Source organism: Pteropus vampyrus, unplaced genomic scaffold, assembly GCF_000151845.1.
Source record: "Pteropus vampyrus isolate Shadow unplaced genomic scaffold, Pvam_2.0 Scaffold663, whole genome shotgun sequence".
In the NCBI taxonomy this organism is placed as follows: domain Eukaryota; kingdom Metazoa; phylum Chordata; class Mammalia; order Chiroptera; family Pteropodidae; genus Pteropus; species Pteropus vampyrus.
This window is the reverse complement of record NW_011889444.1, coordinates 30853-45965: the sequence shown is the minus strand read 5'-3', so window position 1 is coordinate 45965 and position 15113 is coordinate 30853. Positions and strand designations below refer to the sequence as shown.

General features: G+C 48.5%; 1 protein-coding gene across 1 annotated transcript; it reads left to right on the top strand.

Annotated features, from left to right (window-relative positions):
- Positions 1 to 3087: 3087 nt before the first annotated feature.
- On the top strand, positions 3088 to 13633 carry SYP (synaptophysin). Its single transcript, XM_011385134.1, has 7 exons — positions 3088 to 3124; positions 4310 to 4375; positions 5520 to 5644; positions 8395 to 8590; positions 9290 to 9481; positions 10697 to 11027; positions 13494 to 13633. The coding sequence occupies exons 1-6, from the start codon at positions 3089 to 3091 to the stop codon at positions 11021 to 11023; spliced, it is 942 nt and encodes a 313-aa protein (XP_011383436.1). The 5' UTR covers position 3088; the 3' UTR covers positions 11024 to 11027; positions 13494 to 13633.
- Positions 13634 to 15113: the final 1480 nt, after the last annotated feature.

The following is a 15113-nucleotide window of genomic DNA, read 5'->3' as shown; positions in this document are numbered from 1 at the left end:
AGATGGAGGAAAGAGGAGAGAGGGGCCTTGGAAGAGGAGTGGGGTAAAGTCAGAGATTCCACAAGGGGTCAGTCAGGTCAAACTGAGGAAAGACAGACAAATGGGAAAAAAAGGATAAGGAAACCCAAAGAAGAGTCCTGCCAGTAGAAAGGCCTGGAGGTTGGAATTAGCCTGGTATGTGATGTGTCAGGCAAAGGGGTCCTCTGATGGTATTGGGAATTTCAGGAAGGCTAAATTGGGATCACCCTGTCTCCTATCTCCCACCTTCTGCCTAAGAAAATGAAAATCTAAATCCACTGGCAGAAGACAAGGGTGGGGCTCCCGGCCCAGGGAAACCCACTCAGGGCCCACCTAGCTTTCCTGAGATCAGCTAAGAATAACCCACTCTCCTTCCACACAAATCCCAGAGCTCTTCTTTCTGCTTCTTGCCTCACCTTTAGTCATTGCCCAACCTTTGGGGTCTCATTCATTCAGTGAGTATTTACCTGGCATTTACTTTGTGCCAGGCACTGTTCTAGGTTTCTCTCAAAGCAAACTGAGCTGGCTTAGACATGTAACAGGACTTGCCCAAAGTAGTAGTCAGCCCCACTCCAACAGAATTGGAGGCAGTGCTGGGAGTGGCATGGGATGGGACTACCACTGAGGAGGGTCTGACCTAGGGTCTCATCTCTCAGAGTAGGGATTTCACATTTGTATAATTTATGTCAGTTGAGCCAGTACTGAAATTTGAGGAAAGCCAGAATTGGAGACTGGAACTCAGAATATAGAGTTGCACTAGGCCTTGAAACAAAGGCTTAGAGTGGTTCAGTTAGTGTAATGTAGGAACAGCAAGTTATGTACAGGATGTAGAGAGTGAAAGGAGACTGTTGAGGGATGAGGTGGGAAAGGCCACCTGAGGCCAGATGATGCAGAGCCTTTCAATGCCAGGCCCCAAACCCTGGGACTTTTCCTAAAAGCAGTGGAAGCCATGGGAGGGATCTGAGCAGGGTAGTGACATAGTTAACTTTGTATTTTAAATAGATGCTCTGATGGCTGTGCGGAAAACAGAAGGGAGGGGGAAGGGACTGGAGATGCTAAAATTGGCAGGAACAATGGTCGCCTTAGCCAAGGGAGGTGGCAGAGGAGATGGTGAGAAGTGAGTGGATTCCAGAGATGTGTGGGAGGTAAAATGAACCATTTATTTGGCTCTGTGCTAAATGCATTACAGTGATCATCTTGTTTAATCAGTGCAACAATCTTATAGGTACCATTTAAAACAATCTTACATGTCCAAAGTCAGACAGGAATATTAGAGGTAGAATTTAAATTCAAGCAATTGAATGTCAAAACCAATGCTTTTCCCCTAGTAAGGCAATAACTGGGAACTATCCATTACATATTTGTGTGAATTTGAGTGTGTGTGTGTGTGTGTGTGTGTGTGTGTGTGTGTGTGTTTCAAAGAAATAAGTATACATTCAGATGATTCAAAATTCAAAAGGTACAAAGGGTATTCAATGAAAAATTTCCCTTCCATCTGGAGGCAATCAGTATTATCAGATATCTTTTATATGTGTATAGGACACTATACTGATAGGTTAGCACAGTGGCTAACAGGTGTTGGAACCAGAATTTCTGGGTTCAAATCTTAGTTCCACCATTTACCAGCTCTGTGACCTTAGGAAAATTCTTTTGCCTCTCTGCACCTTAGTTTATTCACCTGTAAAAGAATAGTAGTAGTACCTCCCTCATAGGGTTGCTGTGAGGGTTTATATGAATGATATATGTTAAGCTTTCAAAACAGTGCTTGATATAGAACAGCCACAATTTAAAATGTTAGCTATTGTCTATTCTATAATTATGATATAATCCTTCCCTTCTCTTTGTACACAATTCCCACACAGTTTGGCATCTTGCATGTCTTAACTAAATATCTTGGTGATCATTACATATCTCCATATTATTATTGACAGTTGCCTAGTACTCCATTTTGTAGCGATGTCAGAGTTTATTTAAACAGGCCACCCTAACAGGCACTTAGGGTGTAACTGCTCTTTCTTATTATAAACAGTGCCGCAGTGTATCATCTTATACATACATCTTTTAGCACATGTATGACTCTATCTGTAAGAAATTCCTAGAAGTGTAAATGCCGAGCCAAAGAGTATATAGATTTTTTAGTTTGCTAGATTTTGCCCAATTGCCCTGTACGGAGGTTATACCAATTTAACTTTCACTGGCAACTTATGAGAATGCTTGTTTCTGGCCAGCCTGCCAATATTGCACATTATCAAACTTTAATGTTCACCACCCTCAAAGATGAAAAACAGTATCTTAGTAGTTTTTATAGGCATTTCTTTTAGTATGAGTGAAGTTGAGCATCTCGAACTCCAATTGTATTTATCCTTTGGATTTGCAACATGGCAATCACCACTGACCTCAATAGGACTAGTTTTAGTAGCACGAAAGAGGGGTAATTCAATTGAGAGGGCTGAGGAATAAAAGGGATGTAAAGTGTAGAGTTAGAATAGGCAAGAATTTGACTTAAGAAGAAATAAGGGAGATGTCTGGAAAGGGGGGGAGAGGAGTTTTTAAGATGTGCTTAAAATGCACATGAGAAGAAACCCTCAAGACCTTGAACTATGCTTAAATTGCAGGGACTTTGGCCCTGCCAAGTACTAGCTGGGCCGCCTTGTGCAAGTCACTTAACCTCTCCCGGGACTCATTTTCCTCATCTGTAAAAATGGAGCTAATTAATAGTCTGTACCACATAAAGCTGTTGTAAGGATTAAATGAATGAACACATTCAACGAACTCAGTAAAGGGCCTAGCAAAATGTCGTACTGTAGGACCCAATAGTCCTCCTCTCCCCAGACCTCTCTAGCTGCGTTCTCAGAGAGCAGAATCCTCCTAGAAGGTTTTCACAGATGCAGCCTTCAAGATGGAATGGCCGACAGTGCTTTAGGAACTGCCGCTATACGCAGGCGCGCGCGGCCAGCGAGGCGGGGGCGCGAGGGGCGGAGCTGCGGCCGTCTGGATTGTTCCGACGACTGCGCCCCCACCCACCGCGCCCGCCCTTGCTAACAGGCTCCTCCCGCCCCCTGCATTGCTGATGCTGCTGCTGGCCGACATGGACGTGGTGAATCAGGTACGCGTTCCAGCACCGCGGACAGAGCCCTCTGCGGCCTGGCTTTCCCACCCGAGTTGCAGCGGATCTCCGGACTCTGAGAGGTGGTTGGCCAGGGTCCTGACAGCGGACACCTGATCCCAGGCGCTGGGGCTGGGGTCTGCGGCAGATGAGGGGAGGAAGGGGGAGGTGGGGAAAAGGAGTGCGCCCTTTGCCGCGGCAAGGGCCGTCCTTACTGCCGCAGCGGGGGCCGCCACAAGCCCAGTTCCTTGCTGGCGACCGCAAAGGGAGGAGGAGGGAGTCTTGGGGCTAGGGTACGGGCAAGGGGGGGAAGAGAGGGGAGAGTGTTAGGAAGATTGGGGGTTACTGCAGATGAGCTAGGAAATAGAGCGACAGAAGGCGTGAGGGCGGGGGGGGGTGTGGGGGGATGGTTATCACCTGCCCCTCCCAAACACAGACAGTACCCCGGTCGACGACCTCCCCTTCTCCCAGAGCGGACCAAGAAGGTCGATCAGGTTTTGCCTTTCCAAAACCCTTAGTCTCCCCTACCCCAGCACATATCCAATGAAGTTATATCCCAGCCTTCCCGCACCTTAATCAGCCCAGACCCTCTCTGCCATCTCACTCTTCTTCACCACCTCAGGACCTCACCCGCTCTCTAAGCAGTACCAACGCCTCCCCATTCTCATCACCTCGGACCCCCCATCACCACCATCTGACTCACGTTTACCGCTGCAGACCCCTCCCCCACGCTCCTCAACCCAACTCCCTCCCACTATGACTCACCTTCACCACTCAAGACCTCCTTCCCACCCTAATGAACCCCGACTCCTTCCTCACTCCCTCCACCCGATCCCCTTCGCCATCTGACTTACCTTTAGCATTTCAGACCTCCCTTTCCTTAACTCATCCTGACTCCACCCCCATCTTCCTCATCCCTGAGCCCCTCTGCCATCTTTCTTACCATCTCCCCAAACCTCCTCACCAGTTCTAAACCCCCGGGGGTCTTTTCTCAGAGACCCTGTTCCCACACCTTCCCAGAAGTGTCACTTTCTCATTCTCACCCCTTCTCCAAATGAAACGTCTTTACTCCCTCCCGGAGGTCACATGCCTTATCCCCAGAGGTCATCACCTGGAGCCTCTCGCTCCTCACCTCCCTCTCCGTTCCCAACAACCCCACCCCTTCCCCACCGATTTTCTCCTCAGCTGGTGGCCGGGGGTCAGTTCCGGGTGGTCAAGGAGCCCCTTGGCTTCGTGAAAGTGCTGCAATGGGTGAGTGTGGTCTGGGCTGTGGGGAAAGAGAGGTAGGTAGGTAGCAGGGTCCGGAATAGTAGAGTGGACTAGGGGTGGGAAGCAAAGAATGAATGGGTGGTTTGGGGTGGAAGGGGACTCCAGGATGAAGTCCCAGGGTCTTGGGACCAGAGAATGAATGGGCTGTAAAGTGACGTCACATAAGGCCAAGGGTACCCCCCATTGTGAAGTGGAAGACTATGACATCCTACTTCCTCTCCTGAGGTGACAGAGAGGCAGAGGAGTGGAGCCTGAAGCCGGTCGCTGTGGGAGAGATGCGAAGCCAAGAGAAAACTAGAGACAGCGAAAAAGACAGAATGAGAGACAGGGAATGATGGAGACAGATGGAAATACCAAGGAAAAGAGACAGAGATATTAGAGATAGGAGAGAAACAGAAAGAGACAGAGAAAGATGCACAGAGAACAGAGATGCAAAGAAAAATAGACAGAAAGAGAGGCAGAAAAAAACGGGGTGGGGGAGAGAAAGAGACAGAGAAAAAGAGATACTCAGAGAAAAGAGAAAAAGAGAGACTGACACACAGAGAAAGAGAGGCACAAGGGAGACAGAGCACCATACAGAGACCTAGTGAGAGACAGAGCAGGGAGATAGAGACAGGCAGACCAAGAAACAGAAAGACATAGAGAGAGACATACATTCACACAGAGAGAAACAGAGAAAAAAGAGACAGAAAGAGACACAGAGATACTAGAAAGGCAGAGAGAGAAACAGAGAGACAAAGAGACATCTGAAGAAGACAAAGTCACATAAAGAAACAGAGACAGAGAGATACCAAGAGAAATAGAGACACAGAGACTAACAGAGACAGACAGAAATACAGAGAGAGACATAGAAATAGAGGGACTGAGACAGAAGAGAGAGAGAAAGAGGGGGCCAGAGCATTGAGAGGTAGAGACAGAGAGAAACATTAGAAGAAAGACAGGAAGAGACAGCCACACCCCTGTAATCAGCTTGTCCTTGGACCCGATGAGCCCTGATTAGGGGGTGGGGGTGGGGACAGGCCCATCTGCTGCTGCCTGTGCTGGGCCCTGATCTGTCCAGAGGAGGGCACCCCCGTCCTATGTGCACATAAGCTCACTGTGGCCATTCCCATCCCTACTGCCCAAGGTTTTTGCCATCTTCGCCTTTGCCACATGCGGCAGTTACAGTGGGGAGCTCCAGCTGAGTGTGGATTGTGCCAACAAGACCCACAGTAACCTCAGCATCTGGGTCGAATTCGAGTACCCCTTCAGGTGTGCCCCCACCCTAGCCCACCCCTCGAACCCCAACAGACCTGAGAGAGGGTGGGGGTGGGGTGGGACTTCCCAACACCTCCCCAGTGGCTCCTGCTCAGTCTCTACCTCAGGAGACCACAGCCATTCAGGTCACTACACATGCACTGAGCACCTACCTTGTGCCTGGCATTGTTCTGGACATCTAGGACATGTGATGAGCAAGACAGGCACAGGCCATTGCCCTCTGGCTTTTGTCTAGTGAAGGGGAGGTGCAGGAGATGGGCAATAAACAAGGTTCAAAAGTGAAAGTATATAAGTAGATATAGCCTTAATGAAGTAGGTACTCAACTAATGTTAGCCAATATTATTATTTAATTCCCATTCATTCATTTCCATACACATTTTTTGAGAATCTGTTGTATGCCAGGTACTGCTCAAAGTGCTGGGAACATAACTGTGAAAAAAAAAAAAAAAACTCAAAAACGAACAAACAAACAAACAGACCAAGCTCCCTACCCTCATGGAGCCAACATTATAATAAATTAATTAATTAAGAGGATAATTGCAGATTGGGAGAAATTCATGGAGAGGATCCTCATGCAGGGTTTTATGATAGAGAATAATGAGAGGATGCTGTTTAGCTATAAGGAACAACTAAAGCCAGTTAAACAGTTCTGATATTTATTGAGCTCACACTCTGTGTTGGTTGTTAGGTGCACAAGAGTGAGCACAAGCAGGCAAGATCACTGCCCTTAAGGAGATGCTTACTTCCTGAGGAGTGGGGAGACAGAGACCCGCAGACACAATTTGAATAGAGGCTTCTGAGGCTCCTCCACTACTTGGACAAGTCACATAACAGCTCTGGATCTCAATTTCTTTATCTGTAAAATATGATAATATTCACCTTACAGGGTTATGATGAATATTAAATGAATTAATACTTGTAAAGTGTTTAGCACCATGCTAGGCACACAATAAGCACTCCATAAGTGTTTGTTAACATAAAAATAAATAAGTTTAAGGGACTCAGGAAAGAGGTCACTAATTGAGTTGGAAATTGGGGGATTTTTGAGCACTAAGGGTAAATGGATGCTCAGGAGATCACTCAGGGTGAGAGGGCAGAGCGAAGAGAGGAAAGCCCAGCACAGGCCCTGAAAAATGGTTGAAAAGAAAAGGAGGTGCTAGGGAGATGTGGCCTGAGAAGCAGAGGGGCAACCAAGGATCTACTGGTTCACGAAGCCAGGGAAGAGAGTTTGAGGAAGTAGAGAGAGCTGGAAGCATGGGATGCTGCCAAGAGCAAGTCCTTTGGGAATCCATAAGACCACAAAAATTTGTGGACCTCCCCCCAACACCTCCCATGCCTTGGACCTCAGGTCCTAAGGATCTGCCTTTTACCCACAAGTTCTCCAGGAAAACGTCTATGCCCTGGGTTCCCCTGACCAATCCACCCACTACCCCCAAAACTCCCTTTAAGGGCCTTTCATTCCCCAATGGATACATTCTCTCTCAATCCAGCATGCTAGAAACCCAGAAACTCAAACCGAAATTCAATTCCTAGCTCCAACATTTAGCAGCTCCACAATCTTGAGCAAGTAACTTAATCTTGCTGAGCCTCTGTTTGTTCATCTGTAAAAATGGGTATAATAATGCCTGCCTTAGAAAATTGTGGGTGGGAGTCATTAAATGAGGCAATTATGTAAGTGGTTAGTAGAGAATCAGTACATGTAAGCCTTGGGACCTTTGCTACAAAAGGGCACTGGCACTATTTGCTCGCTCTCAGGATCCTATCCCCCGACCTGAAGCAAGAGCTCTGGGACCCCAGCCATCTTCTCCACACACATTTTCTCCCTATGATCTTTCCTCTATCACACCACAAGAAAGGCCTTAGCCCCGATGCCTTCCCAATCTGCGCCACACCCCCGCCATATACACATCCTGTTCCAGGATCCCTTCTACACCCCATCTGTCTGTCTTTTCCTATTTTATAGTCTCTGAGCTCTCCTCTGCTAAGCATATGCTTCTTTCTCTTGTATATCTGAAGTAAGATAGGGAGAAGAGTCAATACCTAGGGGGAAAACACAGGGTTCAGATCCCAACTCTGGTATTCTCTCGCCAGTTGTGTGACTTTAGGAAAGTCAATGCACTTCACTGAGCCTCTGTTTCTGCCTCTGTACATTTTATTTAATAAACATTTATTGAGTGCCTACTATGGCAGCACAGTGTCAGGCCCTAAAGACACTGCAGTGAACAAAACAAAGGGAAAGCCCTACCTTATTGTAATTACAGCAAAATCAAGAAAATAAAAGTTATGTCAGTTGGGGTATCACTGCTACAGTGAAAAGTGGACCAAGGAAGGGGGCTAAGGGGTGGTAGGAGGGAACAATTGGGTTTAATTTTAGATAGTAAGATCAGGGAAGTCTTCGTTGAGAAGGGGACAATTGAGCAAAGCTTGATAGAGATGAAGAGTGTAAGATATAAAGCTATCTAGAAGAGCATTCTAGTGCAAAGATCCTGGGGTGGGAGAGTGCTTGGTGTGTTCTGTGAATAACCAAGGGGCCAAGGTGGCTGGATTAGAGTAAGGGATGAATAAGATTTATTTCATGAGGATGCTATGAGCAATCAATGATATGCGACTGGTACACAGTAGGTGCTCTGTGGATGGTATTTCCTCCTCTTCCTGGGACCTTATCAATTTGGGAGACTCATGAGTGGGCAGCGGGGAGGGAGTTCTTAGGGTCTGGGCCACACCTGCCCACCTCTCTCTGCAGGCTGCACCAAGTGTACTTTGATGCACCCGACTGCAAAGGGGGCACTTCCAAAGTCTTCCTACTGGGGGACTACTCCTCATCAGCCGAATTCTTTGTCACCGTGGCTGTGTTTGCTTTCCTCTACTCCATGGGGGCTTTGGCCACCTACATCTTTCTGCAGAACAAGTACCGAGAGAACAACAAAGGGCCCATGCTGGTGAGCCCCCACAGCCACTTGCATGCAGGGGCCAGGGGACATGGAGCCTCGGGGAGACAGTCATGTTCATAGGCCACACCACATCCCAGACAGGCGTACATGCAAGCAACCACCAGAACAGCCACACATGTTACTGCTGCTGTTGCTGTTGCTATGAGCATCAGGAATACCAAATCATAGAGTGACATGGACACACTATCACACTATGACAGGGACACAAATCATAGCCCACACAGAATCCCAGACAGGCCCACACCTGGAAACCTGCCACCTCTCACACAACCACACAGTCTAGATCAAAGAAAAGAGCACACAGAGGTTCACTGTGACAGTCATGCTTGTCATGCCACACAGACAAACTGATTCCTACACAGCTGTACTGATACATCCTCATCCCAGACTCAAAATGACACATTCAGAAGAAAGTGGAAAGACAGTACTTTCCACTGATTTGGCAATCATCCCACAGAACCCCCCCCACACACACACACCCATACCCACATATCGCAAACACATTCCCACATCCTCTGTGTCACATACACAAGCCCAAACTAAAAGAGCTACCTTCGAGTGATTGTTGGGGACAAGGCAGGGGAGAGACAGACCTCTTCTGGGGACCCCCTCCCCTAGAAAGGCCTCACACCCTGGCATCAAGCAGCCCATTCACAATGCCATCTTGCTCTCCCCTGCCCATCCTAGGACTTCCTGGCCACGGCAGTGTTTGCCTTCATGTGGCTGGTTAGCTCATCAGCATGGGCCAAGGGGCTGTCAGACGTGAAAATGGCCACAGACCCAGAAACCGTTATCAAGGGGATACCTAGCTGCCACCTGAAGGAGAATACATGCAAGGAGATAAGAGACCCTGTGACCTCTGGCCTCAACACCTCGGTGGTAAGCCCTGGGAAGCTGGCTAGGCTGGCTGGGGAGGGAGACTGGGTCATTTACAGTCTGGCACAGGGAGTGGTGGAGAGAGAGAATGAGAGGAAAATTCAGAGGAAATCCAAGAGGGTTCCTCGGAAAAGGCATGCCAACAACAAAGCCTTGAAGGATTGGATAGCAATTGTAACCACGTGACACCACAGACTGTCCCCAAGAGGGAACTTGAAATCTTCTGTCTAGTTAGGTTTGGGATACCTGGATCCCAGGCCCAGCCTAGTCACATAAAAACTCTGGCAACTCAGTACCTTCTTGGGACCTCAGTTTTCTTATATACAATGTGAATGAATAACTTAGAGAATTTCCCGCCTGGATGCCCTCTACTGTTCGGACTCTGAGCTCAAATCCTAGTTCTGCCACTTACAAGCTGTTACCTGAACCTAGTTATTCTGCTTCTCAGGCCTCAGTATGAGCATGTAAATCGAAAACTTAGAATAGGTCGTTCCAAAGTTGAGTATTTGTGAGCTACTAACATACAAAGTGCTTAGAAAAGGGCCTGGCATATGGTAAGTTGTATACAAATGTTACGGATATTAAGATTCCAACTCACTCTGTCACTTGCTGACTGTGAGACTTAGGCTACTTAGTCCCTCTGGGCCTCAGTTCTCTCAACTATAAAGTGGAGATATTACTTCCTGTCCAAAAGTTGAATTAAATTGTACATATTTTACATACATATAAAACATTTTTGTATTTATAAAGCATGTACTCATTTTAATGTCAATGTATTTATATACTTTATACGTGTGTAGTTATACACATTTGTGTACACCTATCTGTGTTCTTATGGATCTATTAGTGGACATTTACAAATTTCATCAAAGTTTATGCTTAACATTTTACTATATTGCAAATTAAGATTTACTATATTTTATACATGTATAATGTGTATATGTAACATGTAGATGTGCAAATATATCAACGCACATATAACAGTATTACTAGATTTCAACATCCCTGGGAATCTGAATTCTAACACGCCCTGCCTCGCCCCCCAAGGTGATTTCTCTGCATATTGATGTTCATGCGCTGGGACTCGGAGGGTCCTGGTTTCAAAAACCATCACCCTTGGAGCCAGAGGATCCATGCCCAACTAGCGCGGCCTCGACGTTTCCCGGGACCGCCAAGGCAATGGGCGTGGGACGACAGCTGGGCTTTGTCTCCCCGCAGGTGTTCGGCTTCCTGAACCTGGTGCTCTGGGTCGGCAACCTGTGGTTCGTGTTCAAGGAGACAGGCTGGGCCGCCCCATTCCTGCGCGCGCCTCCCGGCGCCCCGGAGAAGCAACCGGCGCCCGGGGACGCCTACGGCGAGGCGGGCTACGGTCAGGGCCCCGGCGGGTACGGGCCCCAGGACTCCTACGGGCCCCAGGGCGGCTACCAGCCTGACTACGGGCAGCCCGCCGGTGGCGGTGGCGGTAGCTATGGGCCTCAGAACGAGTACGGGCAGCAAGGCTATGGCCCTCAGGGTGCGCCCACCTCCTTCTCCAATCAGATGTAGTCTGGTGAGTGACGGATGGGCGGTGTGGCCAAGAAGGGTACTTGAAAGGAGATGGGCGGGTCAGTGAACCAATAAGAGTCTGGTGTAAATAGTACGTGAGACGCTGGCCGCAAGTAAGGGTGGGAGTTTGAAGGAACCAATAGAGAGGCGGAGCTACATGCTAAGAGCAAAAACCTATCCAATGAATGGAGAGCAGGAAAGTGGTGCTTGTAGGTGGGCAGAATAAAGAGCCAATCGGAAAGGTAGTGTGGCTCTGCGGAAAGGGTGGGGAGAGAGAAACGGGCAAAACAATCAAAGAAAGGAGGGAATAGCAGGTGTACCCACGTAATGAAGAATCAGCGGAGCACTGGAGCAGTAGAGGGAAGTGGAAGTGATCTATTTGATCGATAAGGCAGTATGTTATAAGGCCACTGGATGGTGGGTAAATGGTCTTGGGCCATGAAGGTTAGACAAGCTCAGCAATTGGGAGTGGGCATTGGGATAGATCTGCTACCTCTCCTCAAGTCTCAAGGTGAAGGAGGTGGTGTGGAATTTCAAAGAAGGAAAAGGGGCAGGACAGGGACATTGGAAAGGCTTGCTGGCCTTCTTGCCAGACCTGAAAAGAGAAGTAAGATTGCCCTTTCATACGGGGGTTAGGGGTATATGGGGAGAAGAGGCAGGGAGATTGCGTGAGAGGGGAAAGGCGAGGAAGTGGCAACATGTAGCTGGAGGTAGCTCTGGCACTTGGCCAGGATGGGAAGGGCAGGGAGGAGTTTATTACGCATCTCACATCTAATTCCCCCCCAAATCCTGTTGGCTCCATCTTCAGAATATATCCATAATATTCCCACTTCTCACTGTTATATACGCTGGACATTTTAACAGGTTTCCACCTCCATTCCTGTTCTGTTCTATGCACAGCATTGGGAGGGATCCCATTAAATCCTAAATCAGGCCACCGTCCTCCTGTGCTCAGAGCCCTGCCAGGGCTCCCATCTCACTCAGATTGAAAGCCAAAGCCTTCACAGGGCCTACACAATCTAGCCCCTTGACCTCTCACCCCCTACCACCCCACCCCACCCCATCCACACACACCCTGTTCCAGCCACACTGGCTACCTGGATGTACCAGGTGCAGTACAATTTCAAGGTCTCAGTACTTGCTTTACCCCCGGAGTTTCACAATGACACACACTAATAACCTCACCTGGCCAGCTCCTTACATCCACTTTCTTATCTCTCTGATAGTACCCTGTGTTTTTCTTACTACAGTCTGTAATTATTAGTTTATATGTTTATTGACTGTCTCTCTCACTAGACTAGGGGATATGACCATGAAATTATTCATGCTGTATACACATCACTTAGAGCAGAGGTCCCCAACCCCCTGGGCTGTGGACCGGATCTGGTCCGTGGCCTATGAGGAACTAGGCCGCACAGCAGGAGGTGAGCAACCAGCGGGCAAGCGAGCGAAACTTTATCTGTATTTACAGCTGCTCCCCTATGCTATCTATCATCACTGCCTCAGTTCCACCTCATCATCAGGCATTAGATTCTCATAGGAGCACTGGTCCCTGGTGCCAAAAAGGTTGGGAAACACTGACTTAGAGTATTGCTCATGTTAAGAAATATTTATTGAGGAAATGATGGAACAACATGAGACTTTTTACTCTCATTTTAGTCTTCTCTGTTCAGAATCTTCCCATGACTTATACCTCATTCAAAGTCAAAGGTGAAGTCCTCACAATCTAGTCCACCAGGCCCTATGTGACCCCATTACCTACCTCTCTGACATCACCTCCCACCACTTTCCCTTGCTCATTCCACTCAAGCCCCACTGCCCTCCTTGCTGTTCCTCAAACACAGTAAACATGATCCCACCCCAGGACCTTTGCACTCGCTATACCCCCTGCCTGGAAAGCTCTTCCCCTTAGTTATCTGCATGGCTCATTCCCTCACCTCCTTAACTCTTTATTCCAGTGTCACTTCAAATGAGTTCTCTGACTACCCTACTTACTAAAACCACCTCCCTTCCCCTACTGGCGCTCTTAATCCCCTTTCCCTGGTCTACTTCTTGTTTTTCCATTTCATTTATCACCTTATGTTATGCTAGATGAATTTATACATTATGGTGATTATTCGAAGTCTTTCTCTCCTGCTACAATGTAAGCTGCACAAAGATGAGAATCTTCGTTTGGCTCAATATAGTTTATTACCAATGACCAGAACAGTTCCTATTAATGAATTTCTTTGGGTTGGGGGAGTGGGGACCATAATTTCTTCAGCACTTAACCTAGTGGGGCAAGGTATATCTTCCCAGTAGGGGCAGCTGGGATGAAGCTGACTCCAGGACTCCGTGTGAAGGAAAAAGGAAGAAAAGGCATGCCAGGCAGGGGGTAAAGCCAGGGTGAAGGCATAGCAGCCTAGCCCCTCCCTAAGGGCACCATCTGTGTCTAGACCTCCTCTCCTTTCTGTATCTTTTATCTCCACAGGTCGGTGCAGCCTAGGAGGACCCCAAGGGTGGGCAAGAGCTCAGGAGAAGGCCTGCCCCCATTCCCACCCCTACATCCCAGGTCTCCACCCCTCAAGCCAGGAGACCCTAACTGTCTTTGCTGTGTATATATATATATATATATATATATATATATATATATATATATGTAATATATAGATATCTATTTGTCTGTCTGAGCCCTACCCCCACTCTACTCCTCTCATGCATTAGGGGTCCAATCTTGAGTGGGCCCCTCTTTTGCCCCTAGCCCTTCCCCTGCATCTCTTGGCCCCTCTCTGTTCCTTGGCCCTGTGCCCTGAGGTTGGGGAGAACTTCGAAAGGGGGACAGGGAGGAGATAGACTTCGCTGTGTGGGGAGGGTGGGCATGACTTCAGACTATCCCTTCTCCCTCCCCTCCTCCCAACTCTGGCCTTTGATTCCTCCAGCAATGCTGAACAGGGGCCATTACAGAAAATTCAACCCCGAGATGGGGACATAAGCAGGGTTTGGGGGCTTGGGACCCAAAGTGGTCTTGGAGAGGAGCTCTGGAGTGGAGGGGACTAGTAAGCAGGGGGGTTGAGTTCCAGACATATTAGAAGTGGAGTCCAAAGGAGAGGGGTGCTCTAGAGCATTCTAGAGTGAAGCTGAAGGAGGCTGAGAGCATGGTTCTAGAAAGCGTGGAGCTTTGAGTGAGGCAGCTATGGGCCCCAAAGTGGGCAGGGCTTGGAGTAGGACTTGATTCTTTGGAAAAGGTGTTACTAGGGGGCTTGGGGACAGGGTTTAGAAGAATGCTAAGTGTTCTGGAAGGGGTGGGGCTTGAACCAGGCAAGTGGATGAGGTTCCAGAGTGGGCAGGTCTTTGGATTAGGACCCGAGTCTACAGAAGGGGTGTGGCTTGGAACATTCTGGAGACTCAGATGGATTGTAAAGTGGACTGGCAAGAAGGGGGATTCAGGAATGGGCCGAGCTTGAGTGAGGATGTGGTCAGGGTTCTAGATTGGGCAGGGCTTAGAGTGGGGCGTGATTGGCGGTTTCATAAGGAGCAGCCTGCCCCTCTACCTCGCAATGGGGCAGTGAAGAAAATATGTTTTAAAGTGGGCAGGTTTGGCAGTGACTAGGGCCTGCAGGATGGGTTTTGTAGGGGTAGTGGGTACTATCCCTGGCCAAGCCTGGGGCCTGGGGAGAGCTGAGAGATATGGTTTGAAGGGTCAGGGGTGGGATCCAGAGAGAAGCACCCACACACACCCTTGCCCACCCCTACGACAGGACAGCTAGGTAATCAGAGGACAGAGCCAATGAGTCTGTGGGGCCAGCCCACCCCTCTTCTCCTTTTCTCCTGCCTCCTCCCTCCTTCCACACCCCCACCCCTCCTGGGGTGGTTGGAGTCTTGATATGGAGCCCCTATCTTAGACTTTCTGCTGTGTCTGTGATGTCAGTAGTGCCTGTGACTGTGTGTTGCCATTTTGTCTGGCTGTGGCCCCACTCTCACCCCTCCAGACTCCCTCACCCTTTCTCCTGCCCTTTGGTATTGTTTGAAGACTCCTTCCCCGAGGAAGAACAAATATGATTAATTCTCTTCCCCTAAATAAACTCCTCAGCCACCTAGTCCATTCGGCTCA